The following is a 22,972-nucleotide window of genomic DNA, read 5'->3' as shown; positions in this document are numbered from 1 at the left end:
ACAAACCAAACAATTTTACTGCCAAGTGAACTAAATGTATCATTAGGTATAAAATCACCTTTTGTAACAATAAATTTAAAAATTTTATTCACCAAGACTTAGAACATAGAACTGTATTAACATTTATACTTTCTTTAATATTTGTCTTCAGTTTCCACCTTCAAATACTATTTTCACTTTATTTATATTCATAGTTGCATGATTTTTTTGTGAAGGCTTATCATAAATTTAATATGTTCATTCTATTTTTATTTTTTAAGAAGTCATATATGCATAGGAAAAGAAACTTAGAAAATAGGTTCTTCTCTGTTGAGTACGTTTGTTAAAAATCAGTAGTAGCTTCTAAACAAATAAGAAAGAGACATTATAGCAAAATGATTCTTCTTCATTTAAAAGAAGAATTTGATAGTAATAAATGCCTTCATGCACCCATAAAGGAATTAGCTTTTTTTTCCGACCCTAACTTCCATCTGCTTTCTGTTCAGATGTATTCTTGTTTGGTAGACGGTGTGACCAGTTAAGTTTTACTGTGAGTTCAATGGTCTTCTCTAAATATTTTCTCACTGTTTAAATAATCCAAGATTAGGGAATTCTTACTGACTAGAACCTTTTTATAATTTAAATGGCTCACTCATGTATAAGTTATTGCTTTAACACCATGTCCTTAACCATCTCTTAGAAACGAGCCAGTTTCACATCTCCATCCCGGGATGTCTCTCTCAGGAAAACATACGTGCCTTTGATAGTCCACTCCGTGTAAACAGGCAGAGGGAATGGGAGTAAGTGTGTCACCTTGGTGCAATCAAAGTCAGTTTCCTTAGAGAAAATTAGAGTGGCCATATTTCATACTGCTAGAACTTCTTACATGGTTACATAGTGAACTATGTCTATAAAAATGAATTCTGATACTCCTGAATTTTAGCCAATATGTAGAAAACTCAATCATTTCATTTATGTAATTTCCATTTCTTCACATTTTGTACTCTCAAGTCTGTCATTTTACTCAGCTTAGATTACATTGGATTATGTGATTCTAAAACTATAAAATTGTATAGCTTCAACTTTCTATCATTTCTATCTTATGATACTCTTAAAGACCTCAGAGCAGTAGTTTTGTACATGACCTTAGAATATCTTCTGCCCTTTTGAGGCATGGTGTAGTCCCAGAGGCCACGTTTTAGAGAGGATCGTCAAAATAGGAAATCTTAACTGTGGGCCTAGGTCATCCAGACACTGCCTGCTCTGTTGTTTCAGTCAGATTGGTATTGGGGAAAGAAGAGGAAGCATAAAATGTTAGTTTACGTGGCAGCACCAATTCAGCAGAACAGTGAAAGTGAGATATATAAGTAATATGTGGTGTTTTAGCAAAGTTCTTCGTCGGTCTTCTGAGAAGCTGCAAGGGCTCTTAGTTTGGTGTCCCTAGAAGCAGACCCTGAAATGATCATGTGCATGAAACTGACTTGTTAGGAAGTGTTTCCAGGAAAGATCAGTGGGGGAGCAGGCAGTGGGATAGAGAAGGAAAGGAAGCCCAGCAAAGGTGCCGTATGAAGCAGGTCCTGAAGAGGGTAACTTTGACTCAGTCCTGCAGGAAAGTCCTGGAGCCAGTGCAGATCATACTTCAGAGTGCTCCTGATGGATGGGGCAGGAAACATTCTCACACCTGTCAGTCATTGCTAAGGGCCACATCCAGAAGGACGTAAATTCCCAGGAACTTTTAGCTTTCCTTGCTCAGGTAGCTGGCAGGCAGTCCTCTGTCAGAGAGACCCAGACATTGATTGTTGGCAGGGGAAGCACACTGGTATCCAGGGTGTACAAAAATGACAAAGGGGGCTGGGCGCAGTGGCTTATGCCTGTAATCCCAGCACTTTGGGAGGCTGAAGCAGGTGGATCACCTGAGGTCAGGAGTTTGAAACCAGCCTGGCCAACATAGTGAAACCTCATCTCTACTAAAAATGCAAAAATATTGGCTGGGTGTGGTGGCAGGTGCCTGTAATCCCAGCTACTTGGGAGGCTGAGGCAGGAGAATCACTTGAACCTGGTAGGCAGAGGTTGCAGTGAGCCGAGTCCATGCCATTGCACTCCAGCTTGGGCAACAAGAAGGAAACTCCATCTCAAAAAAAAAAAAAAAAAAAAAAGAAAAGAAAAGAAAAGAGAGAGAGAGAAAAGGGTCTAAGGAAATAAGGGGGAAGCACCAACAGTGTCCACTATAAGGCCCAAGAAGCAATTTATGTGTTGGTTTTATGAAATGTATAGCCAAAAACATTGCACTGCAATAAAATGCTCCAAAGAAGCTGATTTTTTTAAAAAACTCAATCCTGTAAAACACTTCAATAGTTATAAAACAAGGGATTACTTCTTTCAGGCATATAGCAAAAATATATTCTCCTTGAACGATATAAATTTTGTTATATCTTGAAAAGGTGAAATGTTAACCCTAATTCTCTGTTAGGAAATTGAATCTGTCAGATAAACCAACTTTGAGTTGAAACCTAAACCAGCCAATGGTACGTAGATTCACCTTCTCTCCAGATCTGCATTTTCTGATATGAGAGAAGAACAAACCATCAAAAAAATGAGATTTTAAGACAAAACTGTTAAGTATATATATCAAAATACAAAGTTAGCTCCCACATACCCACTCTGCAAGAAAATATTAAGTAGCTAAAGAGAAGCACTGAAAACTCCTGAAACGTGCTTACCTGATGATTTTTCCCTTGAGCACATCAGTTCTAGTTCTAAATAGGGGCTATTTAGGGGACAGTGTGAGAGGCTTTAGGGGATGATGGTGGTGGTAGAATTTCAGCATAATTTCTAAAATGTGTTATTTCCTTTACAGAGTTTACTATTTGTCTTCTAATTTCTAAAAATGTTTTGTGTTCCTTGATGGAAATGGTAGCATATTAGACTGTGTGCAAGTATGTGTGTGAATGTTCAATATTATAATAAGATGTGCTGTATTTGTGCAAGTTATGCAATATCTTTATTCTAAAATGCCAAAGCATTTTATTGAAATAATCTTTTTTATGCTTAGCTAATTTTTGATGCAATTTCTAAATTTTGTAGATTTATAGAAACTGAAAACAGTTATACAGCTTATCTTCATCCCTAAAATGTTGTATTAGCTACATTAATTGTATAGTATGGACTAGAGAATCACTTAAAAGAAAAATACACTCGTCTACTGCTTTTTAGTGATTTTTACTCTTGAAATTTTATCTTTTAGTAATAAAAGTTAAATTTTTCTTTTTTAAAAAATTTTAGTTATACATGGAACGTTCCAGTTAAATGGACTGAAGATAATATAACAAGCAGTGTGTTATTTAATAGGTCAGAAAAAGAAGGTAAATATTATTAATTGATTTATTTCTTCTTTGAATTGATGTACCACATTAAACTAATATAAGTATAAAGATGCAACAGTAAAGCTGGAACTTTGTAAACTTCAGCTGAATGATCTCTTAAATAATTTATTGATGATTCCAAATCGTCATCTACAATGAGAACTGTTCTATCTTGAGATATTCTTTTCAGTGATTTATCATGACTGACTGATTTATCATAAATACCCATATCCAAAGGAGAAGGGTCACATGCCCAGCCATTGGAAGATCAATGTGTAAGCTTCCTTGCTTCCTTCCTTCCCTCCTTCCTTCCTTCCTTCCTTCCTTCCTTCCTTCCTTCCTTCCTTCCTTTTTGTTTTTTCTTTTTATCAGATAAATAAGCCATTGAATTTCTTAACTGTTATATGACAAGCCTGAGGATTTTCTTTTAATGCTCGCATTAAATTAGACCATTTTTTGGAAACATCTTTGTGTTCTATCTGCACTGATTTATTTTTTCCTTACTTGAAAAATGTTAGAGTTATATAAAAACAAGTAGAACTTATCACGAAATTCCAGATTGATGAAAAAAATAATAGATAAGGCAAGCTTTAGCAGCAATCTCAGAAGAATCCTTCTTTTTATATTTTTTCCATTGTACTTGTTTTGGTGTTTCAAAACTATTTCTTTTCTAAGACAAACCAGACTCATCTTTGCCCCATTTCATGAAGACTTGATTTCAGAATAGCATTTAATATGGACTTTCACCTGGGTCTTCTTGAGGATAAAAGTAGATCACTCATTCTTTATTTACATATGCCTCGTTGTTCCTGTAAAATATTTTAAAATATTAATGAGGTATGATTTCTCCTGGCCAATACATTTTTACTCTGTTTCCAGTAGATTGCCTTTTAAGAACAGCTTTACTGAGATATAAATCACATATCATAAAATTCACCCATTTAAAGTGTACAATCCAGTGGTTTTTAGTATATTCACAGATGTGTAATCATCACCACAGTCAGTTTTAGAAGCCCCATACCCTTTAAGCTATCATGTCTGCAGCCTCCCATACATCCAGCCCTAGGCAACCACTAATGTGTTCCCTACCTCTACAGATTTGTCTCTTCTGGTCATTTCACATAAAGAAAAGTGTATATGCAGTATTTTGTGACTTTTCAATTAGCATAATGATTTCAAGGCTCATCCATGATATAGCATGTATCACTACTTCATTCCTTTTTATTGCCAAATCATATCCCATTATACGGATATACCACCATTTGTTTATCTGTTTTTCAGTTGATAGATATTTGGATCATTTCCACCTTTTCTCTGTTATGAATAATGCTGCTATAAACATTTGTGTATAAGTTTTTCTGTGGATCCAGCATGTTTTTTCCACCTTTGGGCCTTTGAAGAAAACGTTTATTGTTAACTGTTTTTGTAATTTTTTACTATTACTACAAACTACCAGCTTTGTCATTGTAGAGGTGAAACTCCTTCTGAAGCCCTTCTGCACAGGGATTGCTATTACAGCAAACCTTTCTCTTGATTATTTATGTTAATAATTATTGTAATATCGTGGTCAAAAAAAATTCTAAATTTTTCCAGAATTCCTAGATCAATGCCACTTTGTCTTCGTATTTTATGCTGTGTTTGAGTGCCAGGCTCTATCTTTGTGGTCTTCTAACCATCTTCTTATTTATAAGGACATTTGCCGAAGGAAAAGGGAGAAGACAAGGGAAAAAAAAAAGACATTTTTAACAATGTGTAACAGCACTGATAAAAGGCATAATAAGAAGGTTAGAATTCCACTGGAAGGTTTTCAGTGGATTTGGTTTAACTATTACTAAATATTTTCCCCATTGGTCACCATAGTTAATTGAGGATTGGAAGAATATCACGGCAGCTGTTTGATTTACTGTTTACAAGTTTGAAAGCGTGAATAATTCATCTACCCTAGTACAGTTCACCCAGCACTTTCATGGAATGAAGTTTCCATACAAGTGAATTTTCCAGATAACTAAAGCTTACTCAAGTGCTTTGTAGAATGCGTTTCAAGAGTTCACAATAGACATTGTTCTAATATGTATTATGTATTTCTTAGAATATTGGGAATAATAAATTTAATCCTTAATTACTAAATTAATTCTTTCAAGCATGTATTGCTTACATGCCAAGAACAGAGAAACAATGGGTGTAGTGCTGGGGCAAAAAAAAAAAAAAAAAAAGAGCAATCCTAACCCTTGCATAGGTGATTGCCCAGGGATGGGTTTGCAGGCAGATGTAATGCTGTGTCCTAAGTGCCTCTGTGGCAATGCGGATCACCAAAAGCACTCATAGAAGCATCAGCCCAGGTTTGGGGGTTCGGGAAGCATTCCTAAAAAATGCTTAGAGTTCAGAGGCTAAAGACAGAGTATAAATGGGTGATAGAATTGACTGAATGTAGAGGAGACGTGTGAAAGTGAAAGAGCAGGGAGTTCTCACACTCCTTCATATCCCTTTGTCAATACATTTCACACATTTTTTCGTTCTAACTATTGACCTATATAGGTCTCCATTCCCCACAGAATATTCTTTGAGGAAATGGAGCTTGTTTGTTATTGTTGTTGTTCTGGATCTACAGCAGGCATCTAATAATTGTTTATTGAATACATGAATGAATAAACAAATAAATGAAGAGGCTGATAGTCACAGAGCTTTGATGACAAATCTGCCTTTATCTGAAACTTCAGAATCATGTCTGGTCACTGAGCCAGAAGCAAACTAGAGGTCTTTTTCTACTTCAAAGTGCCTGCTCCATTTTTAGGCTGTACAATAAGTTCCTGTTTCCTGTTTGAGGACATCTTCAGCTCTCAGCTTAGAGCACGGATGACGAACATGTCCTGAGTGTACTAAATGGGCAACCAGCTCATGTTACCAGTCCTACCTCCCTCCTCTTGGTTTCTTTGATGATTCATTAGTTAGAAATTCTTCAGGCAATAGTGGGACTCTCCCCAAGGTCTTTTATTTACATTTCTATTGTACGTGCTATTTTAGGCATTAAAACAACAACTAAACTCATAATTTCTAACAAAAGAAGAGAACCTCTATCACAAAACCTTTTCTGGCTACTCCAATTACCCTGAATAATCTCTCCTGTCATCATCTCCTGCCATAAAATATAGTATATTTTATCCTGTCAGTTTCATCCATCCTTATTCCTAGTATTATTACTTTATATTTTAAACAAAATCGTTGTTATTAAGCTTCATATGCTCTGTCTTTTCTTTCTTTCTCTCTCTCTCTCTCTCTCTTTCCTTTCTTCTCTCTTTTTTTTGACAGAGTTTTGCTCTTCTTGCCCAGGCTGGAGTGCAGTGGTACGATCTCAGCTGACTGCAACCTCTGCCCCCTAGGTTCAAGTGATTCTCCTGCCTCAACCTCCCATGTAGCTGGGATTACAGGTGCCCACCACCACAGCTGGCTAGTTTTTTGTATTTTTAGTAGAGATGGGGTTTCACAGTGTTGGCCAGGCTGGTCTTGAACTCCAGACCTTAGGTGATCCACCTGCCTCAGACTCCCAAAGTGCTGGGATTATAGGCGTGAGCCACCGCATCTGGCCTCTCTCTTTTTTTTCTCAACTAAATTATAAGCTTCTTGATGACACAAACTACACATATTTCTTGTCTCCTGTCCACCCTATTATCAACAAGATGCTATGTACATTCTAAGAGTTCAGAAAGTCCTAGTTTAATGAAGGGTTGTTTGCCCCAGACAGTTGTACTTTTAGAGGTTAACTGCATGTATTTTAGTTATGTCTCTGTCTTTTAGTGTCAGCTGCTATTTTGGCTATTGTCAACGCATCCACATTTAGTAGCATACCACCTTTTTGCATTTAATTTACTGCTTTCTAACATTTAGAAGGATTGAAGGTTGTTTTATCATATCAGGCAACCAATCTTGCTAAAACATAATATTTTAAAAGAGACATTTCTAAGTGCACAGGATCTGGGCAAGGTCTAAGGTCTAGCAGGTGGTGTAGACTATGCAATAGCTGTTTTCGCAACTCTTACTTCCAGATTTGAGGGTGTCCCCTGGATGGTTTGGACTATCCAGACTGTCCAGTCAGTTTCTATGATAGAAATAGATTTACTAAACATCTATGATAGTTATATATAAATATTTAATACCAAAATAATGATGGGCATATATTTTTGTATTTGATGACAAAGAGGGAAGCACTTTCTTCATTTTTTCAAGCTAAGCCTCATGGAATGCGCAAGCTTTGATTGGATGATTATGGGTTCAGTTTTGCTGGTTTAGAAACTCAATTTGTCAGTTCAGCCGTGGTCAACCAAGTCTTGGAAGATTTACTCATCTAAAGCAAACATACAAGAGATTAAGAATGCTAATTTGTTAATTTACACAGTTAAAATATATTTGTTAGTGAATCCGAATACTTATGTCTCATACCTAATTAGGTATCTCTTTCCCGGAAGAAAGTTACTAAGTAAGAATTAAGGGGCCAGGTGTGGTGCCTCACCCCTGTAATCCCAACACTTTGTGAGGTCAAGGCGGGCGGATCACCTGAGGTCAGGAGTTCAAGGCCAGCCTGACCAACATGGAGAAACACCGTCTCTACTAAAAAAATACAAAATTAGCCAGGCATGGTGACACATGCCTGTAATCCCAGCTACTCGGGAGGCTGAAGCAGGAGAATTGCTTGAACCTGGGAGGCAGAGGTTGCAGTGAGCTGAGATTGTGCCACTGCACTCCAGCCTGGGCAATAAGAGCAAAACTCTGTCTCAAAAAAAAAAAAAAAAAAAAGAATTAAGGGAGAGTTAAGTTAGATTAATTATTTTACAGAGGTCTTTAAATTGTGATAGTGTGATATATTGCATTAGCCAGGTGAGTCTAATTATTGCACTTTAGAGACAATCAATAGTGGCTTGGTGCAATGAAAGTTTATTGTTCATGCAACAGTCTAAAGGAGATAATCCTGACTGTCATCTCTTCTAGGTGGCTCTCCACCAAATAATGACTTGAAAATCCTGTCTTCTTCCTTCTTATGGCTTTACCATCCCCTGTATCTTGAAATCCCTCACAGGATCTTTTGCATCTAGCCCAAAGACAGGGGAAGATAATGAGGGAATCAGGCCTTGAAGTGCATCTGTTACTTTTGCCCACATTTTATAGCCAGTTCTCAATCATGTCCTGCAAGGAAGGCTAACAGAGTCCAGCTCTGTACCCAGGAAGAAAAGGGAACTGTGTGGTAAACAACTAACAGGCCTCTGTCACATACACTGTTTTCTGTAGGACCAGACCTGTCAAATAGCCTGAAACACATGTTCCAGCTCAATTTGGCACCTATTTCCCTGTGCACACTGGAGACACATTGACAGATCTTCACTACCCAACTCTCCTTTGCAGTTCTTTTTTTTCAACTACAAAAATTATTGCTAATTGTAATCTTTCCTCATGGTAATTGACTTGCATTTTTCCAGTTTCCTATTCCTTGCATATTACATATTAAAGCCACAGGCATACCTGAGAGATACTGCAGTTTTTGGTGCCAAGTCACTGCAATAAAGCAAATATCACAATTAAGTGAGTTACACAAGTGTTTTGGTTTCCCAGTGCATATACAAGTTATGTTTACACTATACTGCAGTCTACTAAGTGTGCAATTGCCTTATGTATAAAAAAGTATATATGTTAACTAAAATAATTTATTCCTAAAAATGCTAACAATCATCTGAGCCTTCAGCCAGTTGTAATCTTTTTTACTGATAGAGGGTCTTGCCTCAGTGTTGATGGCTGCTTGCTAATTAGGGTGGTTATTGCTAACGACTTGGGTGGCTATGGCAATTTCTTAAAATAAGACAACATTGACCCTTCCTTTCACAAAAGGTTTCTTTGAAGCATGTGATGCTTTTTAATAGAATTTTACGCATAGTAGAACTTCTCCCAAACCCTGGTGCTGCTTTCTCAGTTAAGTTTATGGAATATTTTTAATCCTTTGTTGTCAGTTCAAGATGCTCATGGCATCTTCACCAGAAGTAGATTCCATTTCAAGAAACCGCTTTTTTTGCTCACCCCTAAGAAGCAACTCCTCACCTATTCAAGTTTTATCATGAGATAGCAGCAATTCAGAGACATCTTCAGGGTTCACTTCTAATTCTAGCTCTCTTGCTATTTTCACCACATCTGCAGTTACGTCCTCCATATAGGTCTTGAATACCTCAAAGTCATTCATGACGGTTGCAATCAACTTCTTCCAAACTTCTGTTAATGTTGATATTTTGACCTCCTCTTATGAATCATGAATGTTCTTAATGGCTTCTAGAATGGCGAATGCTTTCCAGAAGGTTTCTAATGTACCTTGTCCAGATCCATCAAAGGAATCACTATCTATGGTAGCTATTGCCTTACAAAATGTATTTCTTAAATAACAAGACTTGAAAGTCAAAGTCACTTCTTGATCCGTGGGCTTCAGAATAGATACTGTGTTAGCAGCTGTGAAAACATTAATCTGCTTATACATTTCCATAAGAGCTCATGGAAGACCAGGCACATTGTCAATAAGCAGTACTATTTTGAAAGGAAACTTTTTTGGTGAGCAGTAGGTCTCAACAATGGGCATAAAATATTCAGTAAACCATTCTATTTACAGATGTGCTGTCATCTGGGCTTTGTTGTTCCATTTATAGAGCACATGCAGAGGAGATTTAGCATGATTCTTAAGGGCCTTAAGATTTTTGGAATGGCAAATGCGTATTGGCTTTAATTTAAAGTTGCCAGCTGCATCCACCCCTAATGAGAGAGTCAACCTGTCCTTTGAAGCTTTAAAGCCAGGCATTGACTTCTCTCTAGCTGTGAAAGTCCTTAATGGCATCTTCTTCTAATATAAAGCTGTTTCATCTACACTGAAAATGTTTTTTAGTGTAGCTGCCTTCAAAAATGATCTTAGTTAGATCTTCTTATTAACTTGCTTTAACTTCTATATCAGCATTTGCTGCTTCACCTTGAACTTTTATGTTTGGAGATAACTTCTTTCCTTAAACCTCAAGAACCAACCTTTGCTAGCTTCCAACTTTTCTGCTGTAGCTTCCTCACCTCTCTCAGGCTTCATAGAATTGAAGAGAGTTAGGGCATTTCTCTGGATTAGGCTTTGGATTAAGGGAATGTTGTAGTTGGTTTGACCGTCTATCCGGAGAGCTAGAACTTTCTCCATATCAGCAATACAGATGTTTCTCTTTCTTATCATTCATGTGTTCACTGGAGTAGCACTTTTAATTTCCTTCAAGGACTTTTTCTTTATGTTTAGAACTTGGCTAACTGTGTGGAACAAGAGGCCTGGCTTTCATCCTGTCTCAGCTTTTGACATACTTACCTCACTAAGCTTAATCATTTCTATATTTTAATTTAAAGTGAGAGATGTTTAACTCTTACTTTCATCTGAACACTTGGGACCATTGAAGGGTTATTGATTGGCCTAATATTGACATGGTTGTGTCTAAAAGAATAGGGAGGCCCAAGTGGGGGGAGGAGAGAGAGAAAAAGAGACAGAGAAAGAGAGACAGGGGAATGGTCAGCTGGTGGAGCAGTCAGAACACACACAACACTTACCGATTAAGTTCTCACCTTATGTGGGTGTGGTTCATGGCTCCCCAAAACAATTACAATAATAACATCAAAAATATCTGATCACAGATCACTGTAACAGATATTATAATAATAAAAATTTTGAAATATTGCAAGAATTATCAAAATGTAACCTAAAGACATGAAGTGAGCACATGATGTTTGGAAAATGGCACTGATAGACTGGCTTTGCTACAAACCTTCAATTTGTAAAAAATGCAGTATCTGCAAAGTGCAATAAAGTGACTTCTGTCTAGCGCAATAAAGTAAGGTATGCTTGTACACCTTTCTTTACAGGCAGATTCTCTAGGCCACTTGCTGAGGTTTAGAATGGACCCTGTAATTATTACTAAAACAATCACTAATACTTTCTTGAATGGGTAATTTGTTGAAAGCATTACCACAAATGGATAACCGATCCATTTTATTATGGATCATGTTAGCTTTAGTTTCATAAATTAAAATTTTCTTCTATGACCCCAAAGTCTAATAATGCATTCTACTTGAAACTTTTAGGTCTTCAAGTATATTTTGCATGTCATTAGTTAAAAAGTACTACTCGTATCTTTCAGCTGTTTTTTGTTTTCTTAAATAAATTGAGATGGGGGTCTTGCTATGTTGACCAGGCTGGTCTCAAACTGGTCTCAAGCAGTCCTCCTATCTTGGCCTCCCAAAGTGCTGGGATTACAGATGTGAGTCACTGTGCCCGGTCTCAGTTGTTTTACTATCAAGTGATACACAAAATTTAATAAGAGGTACACTCTGTAATTTTACATTGAAAAATAATTCCCTTAAAGGATTAGTGCAACACAGCATTTATATCACCTAAGAAGAACGTTTTTTTTCTCTAGGAATCTCAGGCTATCATAAACTGTCTACTTGTCTAAAATTTGTTACAATTATTTATAATAGTAACATTAAAGAACTGTTACTTGTGCTCTGTTACTGAAATCTATCAGGATTGAAATTAAAGAGGCTCTGGATGAAATTTTGAAAAGGTAATTATCACTTTTCTCTATCATCTAGGCAAATGATAAAAGAAAAAAGTAAGAATTTTCTAGAAAGAGCTCCTACTCAGAAATAATTCATTCAATACTTTTTGGCATAGATAGAACTATTAAGAAACAGAATAAAACAATTTTTAAGTTGATACAGCATTATATGTCCATTAAGCTTAGATTTCCAAATATATAAAATGAAATTGCAAGGTGTTTAAAATATAATTTCAAATGAAAAAGGATTACTAATAATAAAAAGCGTAGGGTCCCATTATGTTTGTTGTGTGTGCATGTGTGCATATAGAAGATACACACACACACACACACACACACACACACACCAGGGAAAAACATGTTAACTGTGGTGGGTAATTTTTATATTCTTCTTTATCCTTTTTTGCATTTTCCAAGTGCTCCATAAAGAATACATACTATTGTTATAATCAGAAAAGAAATAGTAAATGGAGTAACAGAAGGAAACATACAGTATATTAGTCCTGTATTTTAATCTTACTAGAGTATTTTAGTTCTACTCATTATGTAACTAAACAACTGAACAGTATTTTGCTGTTGACAAGTGTTCCAAAAGTAGCATGAACTTGGAAAGTCCTTAACTACTGACTTCCTGGATCTCAGCTTCCTCATCTATAAAGTGAGAAAAATCACAGTAACTCTAGACAGGCTTAACTAGGTACATATAAAGCACACTAAAAGATGGCAGTATTTAGATGGATTGCCAGGAACTTCTCAATGTTATTTATATTTGCTTCGCTATTTATAGAACTGGCAGCATATCCCCTTTCATTATAACGGGGATAGCTACCATCTGTTGGATATGTAACACATAACTATGTGACCAACACTTTACCTATGTTATCTTATTTAATCTTCACAACAGCCCTGTGAGGGATTTTTGTCCCTGTCTTCCTTGGGGTGAACTGGGACACTGAGGGGTCAAGTGATCTGGCCAAGGTCACACAGCTAGTAAGTTACAGAGCAAGGATTTTATCCTAGGTCTGTCAGACTCAAAAGTTCATGCTCTTTCTCCTGTAACATATGGCTTTATGCTTAGCAAGCAACTCTCCTTCTGATACAAACATTCAAAGTGTACAGATGCCAAAAGATTAGCTTCCTTTCAACAACTTGTCCATGGGAGGATGACAAAGAAAGAGAAATTCTACATGAGTGAGGTAAGGGTTTATAATTTATCAAATACCTACTCCAAAAGTTCCTAAAGAAACTTACTGTCTTGTTGGAGAGCTTATTCATATATTATGAAAAACTACTGTGTCCTGGATATCTTCCAGACCTTGCAAACACTTCCAAAATTTAAATCATATTTCCTCCCAAACTGACTCACCTTCCTCTATTCTCTACTGGCAAAACCATTATTCATCCAGTTGTGCAATCCATTTTCCCCTCCTCTGACTGTGCACATCAAGTCAGAAAAAGGATTTTGTTGATTTTACTTGTGATATGTCTCTTGAATAAATCAACTTCTTTCTAGTTTCATCATCTCCACATTAGTGTAAGCCCTCATCCTCTATTGCCCTACATGACTACAGTGGACTCTAAATTAGTCTTCTTGTCTCTAGAATCGCCTCCAAAATATCTCCCATACCACTATTGAAATTAGCTTTCCAGAAAATAGACTTGAGCATGCTACTTTTCTGCTTAAAACTCTTTTCTCCTCTCATAAGATGGATTCTTAACATGGCATGTGACTCTTCATACTGGAGGCCTGACTTTTATTTCCAGCATCACCTCCTATTTTCCAATATCACAACCTACATTATTGGTACCTTAAAATATTTGAAACTTCTCAACTATACTGTGTTCCTATAGCATTATTTAAATTGTATATTGCCCATGTAAACAAAAGAGTATATGATGTATGAATTGAAAAGTATAGGAGTAATGCTAACAAACATGGTTATATCAAAGCATAGCTATTATTTTAAGTACATGTCTTTTACCTAAAACATAAGTCTCTGCTCCTTCAGCACTGGGCTTCTAAAATCTATACAACAGAGCCTGACATATATATGGATGTTGTTTTAGAAAGAATGCTAATTTGATGAATCCGTTGATGGAAAAGTATTGTTGTAACCAACTGAAATAGGCAGTAGATGGCTTTACAAAGATAGATAAATTGGAAAAACAAGTATGAAGTCGATTACAAAATCAAGAATGTTTCATTCGGATCTCAATTCTATTGCAGGTCTTCTTGATACAGTAACATTTTTAAAGTGTTGCTGATTATCAATGTATTATCCTGCTTAGCAATAGCCATTTCCATCAACTTCAATGTTGATTTTAATAAACAAAGTATTATTTTGAGTGTTTACATTTTTATCCCCTCCCCAGGCTGCCCCAGTGAATATTCTTAGTCCATTATGATTAGAGATCTATGGACTACCCCTGAAGGCATGGACTTCTCTGTCTGGAGGCATTGCTTTCTTATACTGATGGATTGACCAGCACAAAATTATTTCACCCATTTGGCAAGCTTCTGCCAGTAAAAACTATCCATCATAAATTACAGTGTAATTATTTATATTACTTATTTCTTTTTTAGCTCTCTCATTATAGTGACATTCTAAAGTTAGGCAACTAAGTAAAAATTAGGCTTTGGGTTTTGGATCCAAATCAAACCAGCCTCCTTGAGCTAATATTTCTTTTATTTTATTTTCTTTTTGCCCTCTGGGTCTAATTTCCCTGTGTTTACAGTGCATGCAAACATGTTGCTCATTAGTGTTTATTTACTACCACAGGAATCACTTTGAACTCTTCTAATCCTAGTGGAAATGCTCTTCTCAAAATAAACCCAGATCATATTGGGTTTTATCGTGTAAATTATGAAGTAGCAACTTGGGACTCGATAGCTGCAGAGCTCTCCTTGAACCACAAGGTAAGAGACAGCAATGGTTGGAAACTGTTTTATTTTTGTTCTAAGAACAGCATCTTAATGATATTAATTTTTTTCAACATGCTTTGCCTTAAGAATTGTGTTTTTTATCTCTCTTTCTCCCTCTTCCCAGACATTTTCTTCAGCAGATCGTGCAAGTCTTATCGATGATGCTTTTGCCTTGGCAAGGTGCGTTTCCAAATGAGACTAAATTACCTAAAATACTGTGGGTTTTGTCATAAATCTTTAAAAAATGAATTAAACATTGCAGTATTAATCAATTTTAGCTTAAATTATCCAAAGCCACTATTTAAAACATTATCGTTTTCCTTAACTCTCTTTTCAAAAGTTCACATGAGCCTAATAGTCAAAATACTGACATTAGCCCTTACGGTATACACAAAAACTTACCTGAGCTATTGACTTTGAGTATGGTTTGTCTATATTAGGATCCTTGAGCTAATTAGGAGTGACATTTGCAAATGATCGAAAGTGTACCTTCATAATTTGATTTAATAAAAAGACAAACAACGTGTTTTGTTAATTCAGTTCTGTGAGCCCAAGCCCCATGTAAGATTTTATGGCTGGAATTGTCAAATCTTATTCAGGTCACTGGGGTAAGAAGAATGAGCTATGGTGCTTTAGAACTGATCAAAATTAGGGGACAATTTGGAAAATTTGACTCTTTTTCTCACAGTCTGAAGGTAATCTGCTCTTTAGAAAAAGTGTAGATTGGGGGAACTAATGGTACCTCTATTTTTTTTTTTGTTTAATTCATGTAGTCTAACACTAGTAATTTAACAAGCATTTATTGAGTTCCTGGCACTTTGCAGAAGCTGGAGACACAGCCAGTTTTATTTCTCTGGCTTTGCAGTGACCTCATTCTAGATATAAGCAATGTACTAAGAATGAGGAGCCACTTCCCTCAGTAACCTCCTATGGCCTCTTTCTCTGGATTGGGTATCCTTCTTAAGGGACCCTATATTTCCTCATAATACTTTACTGTTATTGTTTAATAATTGTGCATTTCACCCATCAAACTGAAGGTTCATGAGGATAGGCACCCAAACCCAGCTCCTGACTATATGTGGCCAATAATAGTTGAAAATAAATACTGACTAAATAGAGAGCTGGAAGAATAGTATAGTAGTACTAAAGGCAGAGGAAACTATTTTACATAGAGTTCCTAGATAGTATATTGAAAGTCAGAAAACCTTGACATATTTCAAGGAAGGAATTATGGGGTTTGAAAACAGGCTCTTGAAACCCATTAAAATCCTGGTTCCATATAGCCTTAAGTGAGTCTCTTAACCTCTTTCTGACTCAATTTTCTTATCACCAAAGTAGAGATGACCTTATAAGACTTCTGTGAGGAATAAATGAGATAACGGACATAAATCACTTAAAAGATTGTCTGGCATGTAGAAACTCAATACATTGTATCACATGACCAAAATGCATCCACCATTAATTAGTAGTGAAGATGCGTTTAGAAAAGCTCTTCTGAATTTGTAATCTACACTCATTTTGTAGCTAATAGACAATATGATGTTCTAGTGAATCTCCAAGTTTAACCTCCTGGATATGTAATAGATTATTTTCACTATATTACAATATACCACTCACTCATTTAATAAACAAACATTGAGGACCTATTATGTGCCAGGCACTGTGTAGAATAGAATCTGGGAAATTAAATGATGAAATAAGATGATCAATAAGTATTTTAAAACAGAATCATTTAGTTTTTATTTTTAAATTGTCCTGTTTCAAAGCTCAGCTTCTTCACTGTTAGAAATTACAAAGAACTGTACTATCTCTACAGTTTGATTTGCATCACAATGTAGGAGGTCCTTTCTATTCCAAGATGAAGTGAAAGCCTCTTGAACAGCTCTCTCTGAGGAACTGAGTATCAAGCAAATAACTTACACTACTGAAATACTTCCTCACGTTTGCTCAGCTCCTTGGCCACAGACCCATAAAATTGTGAAGAGCTGTGGAGAGGAAGAAAATGAAACAAATTTGAAATTCAAAACATATGTAGGATCATACAAGAGAGCTAGAAAATACCTGCACTATCACCTGGCTCAGTGATGTTCTGCAGCACATGAGGAAAATGGGACTCGGAGAGAAACAGATTCAACCGGCATTGGTTAGAGCCAAGAGGACAGCATCTAAGACTACTTAAGCTAAGACCACTATGCAACTTTGGTGGAGGGGGTGGAAGAGAGAAGAAATGTGTAGTTAAATAGGTGAGCAACTGTGGCAGGATTAGAATTTATATAAGTCTACTGAGGTATTCAAAGGAATGTAGTAACCACTATATTTAATAATCAGAACTAAATGATACATCTGAAAATAAATGTATTTTTTATTCCCCTGTCTCTTCCAACTTGATCTGAAGAGGTAGTACTCTTACTGCCCTGACTGGGCATATGACTCTTTTGGTCAAGGGAAGAAATTTACTCATCACCACTAGTTCATCCAAACCCTCTCAATTCCATAATTTGCTCAGTCAAGTAAAATCATCAAAGCTTTCTACTTCATTTAAAGCTTCTCCCTGCTCCCACCTTAGGCCAGGTTCAGGCCAGTCACCTGCAGTGAGAATGGGGTGATTGATTTCCTCTTCATTTCTCTGTTTGGAACTTCTACATCTCCCCAGTCACCGTGCTGCCTCTGGTTTCTCCAAAGTTAAGGCAAAGAGAACAGGGAGAGAGAGTAGGTGAGAGGGAGAAAAATCCTGATGTGCTGCCTACTTTTGGTCCTCTCTGAACTTTGTTGATGTTTAATGCTGATTCTTTTCCTTGTGTTGTGTTTTTATGGGATTTTTGTCACCCATATTTATTCCATTGAGAAGGATCTTTCTCCTGCAGTTTTCTTCAGGTGGGCAGGTGGAAACGTCTGACCCATTTCCAATCCATAGGAAGTTGTCATGTATGCTTTGCCCTGACAATATGTGGAAGACCAGGCCACCCCATGCAGTCCCACCTCTCCACTCTGAGGCCAGAGCAGCAGCCAAATAGCCTCTCATCTCTTAGGTTTCTCAGGGTTTCAGACACCAAACCACTGTGCCTCCAAGTTCCAGGAGACACAGGTAAACCTCTTCGAGTGGTTCCACTGAAACCTGTCTCCTGAGGCTTAATTACACAGAAAAACATCTGGTCCCCTAGCCCTTGGAGGGGAGAGCATTTACAGTGTACTCAGTATACTGACGGCACTCTTTGAAAGGCCGCCACTAAAATGTTTCTCCTTAGTTTTTTCAACCTTATTTATAAGCTGGTGTTGGACTATCAGCAAAAAATCACACAGTCCTGTTCTTGACCATGTTAGTCCTGCTTTGGGGTCCTACTTCTTTCTTTGGAGCATAGGCCAAGAGACTTAGTCTTGGGGCCTTGCCAAAACAGACACAGAAATAATTCTTCCCCCCACCCCATCCCCTGCTTGTTACAATAGTTTTTTGTTTTGTTTTGTTTTTTGTTTTCTCTTTGCAATTACTTGATATTGTCCTCTTCAGCCCACTTCTTGCTACAGCCTGGAGAGGGTGGGTAATAACATAAGGGAAAGCAGAGCCTGCTGTCTGGTAAGCCTGTGGGTGGGGCAGGAGTCACTAGGTAAGGGAAGAATGGCAAAGGGAACAGCTGAAAGGACCACCTAAGCTAATGATCTAAGCAGAATTTCAGCCAGGTTTCAAGGACCCCTGGCTCCAAGGATATCCAAGGTAACAGCCACGTTAGCAAATAAGAAGCAGCAGGTGAACATCAGTCAAGCCAAGATCATGGACTTAGATACAAACATTTTTGTAAGTGTTTGCAGAGATAACCAGAGAACAACACAGAACTCTAAAAGCAACTTTTCCTATCCTCTCATGGACTTGCCTTAAAGGAAGTGAGAAGATGGGGAATGGGAAGAGAATCCAAAGGTGATTTAGTTAATTGCAAAATGACTGTTTTAAGCCAGAAATCTGAATTTAATTGGCAAGTTCAGTTGAGTGACTAGACAGCTGGGAACTTTTTATGCCCTTCACACCAGCTGAAAAACTTGCCGGAGGACCCAAGTACATGGGGTCAGTTTTACTCACCCAGGCACCTCTCTCAACCATTTTTGTTGTCCCTCTAGAGAGTTATGTTTGACAAGACACTATACTTAACTACTTAACTCAGGCTTCTCTAAGAAGGACTGTGCAGTCTTTCCAAATTACACTCAGGAAAACAAAAAACAAACCTTCTGCTATAAGAGTCCCCCAACCTTCCTAGGTGCCTTAGCCCAATATAGAAGAGCAAGAATGGTCTCATATGACCTTTGTCCTCTTCTCCATTTTATTTGGTGGAAATTTTAAGCTGTAACTTCCAACCTCTCTACACTATAAGATATAGTAAACTTCTATAATTTAAGTTCCCCAGGCTGGGCTCTCATTATATAAACAGAATATTTTTGAACAAAGAAAAGTCTCAACCAAGTCTGGCCTTCAGAATTGCTCTTTGCCTATGGACTTAAACGGACTTTGAGACCCAAAGTTGTGTAAGAATGCTAGCAGTCTTGAGTTGAGTTCCCTAGAAGCAGGGTCAGAAATAGAGGTTCTTGTACCAGTGGTTTCTTGAGTGAGTAATTTCATGAGACAGGGAGTAAAAAAAAAAAAAAAAAAAAAAAACAGGACAGGGAAGTGGGAAAGCTGAGCTGATTTCAAAAGGTTCAAAAATTCTTTTGAAAGGAAAAGAAAGTTGATTTTTTAACCTTTGAAATGTCGATAGTATCTTCCAAATTTTCTAGAAGAGAAAAATTTACTTTTTTAATGAGGATTACTGGGAAATGGATAAGAAAGAAGATGTTATAAAGGAAAATGAAAGTTCAGTTTGAATGTTTTAAGCATTCAGGATTCATGAATACTGTTATTTATGTTTCTTCTTCATAAGCAAATGTAAATAATTTCAACAAAATACATTTATAATGTACGCTTATATGTTATAACCTGCTTGGGAACCTAGAATTTAAAAGTTTCTATTTATGAATATTAACTGTACAGCTAAATGGCTTTTGTTTTATTTGAAATTTTGCTCTTGTGCTTTTTCAAAGGTACATCCTAATGCCTTTCTTCCTCCTTACTATTGAATGTATGAAAGCACGACTATATAATTTTGGACAAAACTTTTTGATTGGGCTTCCACCAATAAATGCAATTCCTTGATTGTTGAATGGAAGAATCCTCATTAACATGGAATGCTTTGATCGCCAAAACTTTCAGTTAAATGGAAACTAAAGTCTGTGATTTTTAATTAACTGTGGGGTTTTTGTTTTGTTTTGTTTTGATTTTTGTCTTTCTCAGAGCTCAACTTCTAGATTATAAGGTGGCTTTGAACTTGACCATGTATCTCAAAAAGGAAGAGAATTTTTTACCATGGCAGAGAGTCATTTCAGCTGTAACCTACATCATTAGCATGTTTGAAGATGATAAAGAGCTATATCCTATGATTGAGGTGATGTTAATGCTATGGTATCTTACCAAAGTAAATATTTAACCATTAGTAGAATAGGATGCTTTCTGAGAGAAGGAGCTCCTGGGGACATAAACCATGTTTGCTTGCCACGTGGAATCAAAAGAAAGTGTAATGACTTGACTAATCAAAGCAAAGCTACACCGTCTATTCTTTTTCAATTTGAAGTACATCAGAATTTATGGTTCTGCATACATACCACTTGGGTGCATTTTAGTGTTAGAAGGAATACAACAATTAATATTTTACTTAAAATATACAACATTTTAAACAATAAATACTAGTTAGATCTTTTTAAAAATGGACTTTATCTATGTTAAAATGAATTCTTCTTCTTAAACATAATATTATATCTTCTTATTCTTACTGCTGATATTTCTACATTGAGATTTTATTATAAGTAGTCATTCTAAATACTTTATGATTTGCTTTATGATTTCTGTAGCACATAAGTAGGACACTCGTATTTTTGAACAAATTCTGGATTCAAATCTCTAGCTCTTCTGTTTGCAAAATGAAAGATCTTGAACAAATGATTTAACATTTGTGAGTCTGAATTTCCTTTGTATGTTAGGAATGCCAACACTTGCCTGCCTACGGTAATGGTATAGTGAGGATCAAATAATATGAAAGTGCTTTGTAAAACCTAAAGCAATATACAAATATCAGTTATTTTTATTTTTTCATATATGCTTAAGCAATCTTCTTAGTGCAGAAAGTATGTTGAGTGTTTTCCTATTTATTACATATGTTAACTAAGAACTAGGGGTTAAAAGGCCTTGCCCAAACTTGTGTAAAACATTACAGGAAGGTCCAGGGTGGTTTATATTTTTCAGGATTGAGGCAAAATTGCAATGTGATAAAAATCAAATACCTTGTTATTTTAAGGACAAGCGCAAGTTCTCTGAATTTGTAGGAAAACCGATTATAATAGGGGGTGCTGAGTATAATAATTGGGATACTACTGATACGTAGTAAATTAAGTAATAATTTATGCTTTTATTTCAGGAATACTTCCAAGTAAATTATGCTTTTATTATGCTTTTATTTCAGGAATACTTCCAAGGTCAAGTGAAGCCTATTGCAGATTCTCTGGGATGGAATGATGCTGGAGACCATGTCACAAAGTTATTTCTCACTTTTTAACAACTAAAATTCATTTAACATTTGTTTTTTGTTTTAAGACTTGTTGAAAAGTGCTTAAGGCCCTGGATTTGTGTTTGTTTGTTGTTTAAGGTTACTCCGTTCCTCCGTGTTAGGGTTTGCGTGCAAGGTGGGAGACAGAGAAGCCTTGAACAATGCTTCCTTTTTATTTGAGCAGTGGCTAAATGGGACCGTAAGGTGATTACTCACATTTTTATGTTTAGAAGACACACTTGAGAAAAGAGTAGTTGAAATCTCTGAAACACTGTTTCTTCTTCTAGTCTTCCCGTAAATCTCAGGCTTCTAGTGTATCGGTATGGGATGCAGAACTCTGGCAATGAGATTTCATGGAACTACACTCTTGAGCAATACCAGAAAACTTCATTAGCTCAAGAAAAAGAAAAACTGCTTTATGGATTAGCATCAGTGAAGAACGTTACTCTTTTGTCAAGGTAAGTTGGGCTTTTATTTCACATATATAAATGGTATTTAATAGTTTATGTGTCACAGTCTCTTTAAGAGTCTGATTAAAGTATGATGTTTTGTTGCCAAAAATATCGATAAAAATTATTTTCCCTGCAAGAAACAAAATATCCATATAAGACTGGCCTAAACAATAAGGAAATGTAATCTCATATGAAAACATTCTGGAGGTAGGTAGCTTCTAGTTGTATGCAGTGGCTCAACATTTTCACTCAGGACCCAGGCTCTTCTCTTTCTGATTTTCCATGATCGACATGTTGGATGTCTCATGACTTACAGAGCTTGAAACATTTTGTTTTTACACAAACATGTGTAATGGAGGTAGGACAGGAGCAAAAGAGTTTCCTCACAGGCTCTGTTTTTTATGCCAACAGGACAATTGTCTCCAATTCCCCTCATAATCCAGAACTGGGTCACCCTTCATCATTTTGGCCCACACTCTGGGACTATTACTTGATCCATTGCTCACTAGGGTGAACTTGAATTCCTTTGGCTGATTTGAGCCCATTAGAATTATCTGGGACTGGGGTAGAAGTCTGCTTTACCTAAGATCAAGGATATCTAATGGTATCAGAGCAAAACTGGTCTCTGTGATTAGAGAAAGAGGAGTGTCTGCCGCAAATGTATTTACACTTTACTCAGAAGGCGCAAAGACCACTTGAAGCTCATCTATGACTCATTTCCCACTCTGCATTTATACTCGAAATCAACAGGCTTCTTCCTTAATTCATTTTTTGCTTAGTTATAGTGTCTGAGTTATTTACTTCATTTATTTAACCAACACTTATGGTGTCCTTTCTATGTATAGATATGTAGATTGTGGAAATAAAAATGAATAAAACATGAATAAAAATGACATCTATCCTTGAGATACTTACAGCTTCATGGGAGAGGCAGAATGTAAATAGTAAATTACAATGCAATACCAATTTAAAAGGATAACCAGAAGCAGTTTGCTTTTACCAGGTAGAGCCAATAATATACCTTCAGCCTCTTACCTCAGGG

General features: G+C 36.5%; 1 protein-coding gene across 2 annotated transcripts in view; it reads left to right on the top strand.

The window, feature by feature from the left end:
- The window catches only part of ENPEP (glutamyl aminopeptidase), an 82,799-nt gene that overhangs the window by 48,242 nt on the left and 11,585 nt on the right, over window positions 1–22,972 (top strand). The window contains exons 11-17 of one of the 2 annotated variants that reach the window (XM_003899094.4): window positions 3,262–3,341; window positions 14,719–14,855; window positions 14,986–15,041; window positions 20,173–20,323; window positions 21,395–21,468; window positions 21,578–21,682; window positions 21,766–21,936. In XM_003899094.4, coding sequence (XP_003899143.2) covers window positions 3,262–3,341; window positions 14,719–14,855; window positions 14,986–15,041; window positions 20,173–20,323; window positions 21,395–21,468; window positions 21,578–21,682; window positions 21,766–21,936 — 774 coding nt within the window. The remainder of the gene's footprint in view (window positions 1–3,261; window positions 3,342–14,718; window positions 14,856–14,985; window positions 15,042–20,172; window positions 20,324–21,394; window positions 21,469–21,577; window positions 21,683–21,765; window positions 21,937–22,972) is intronic. The other variant, XM_009207373.3, reaches the window with a different exon arrangement.

Source organism: Papio anubis, chromosome 3 (genome assembly GCF_008728515.1).
Source record: "Papio anubis isolate 15944 chromosome 3, Panubis1.0, whole genome shotgun sequence".
NCBI classification, from domain to species: domain Eukaryota; kingdom Metazoa; phylum Chordata; class Mammalia; order Primates; family Cercopithecidae; genus Papio; species Papio anubis.
Note: the sequence above shows the minus strand (reverse complement) of the source record. Positions and strands in the feature narration are given on the sequence as shown.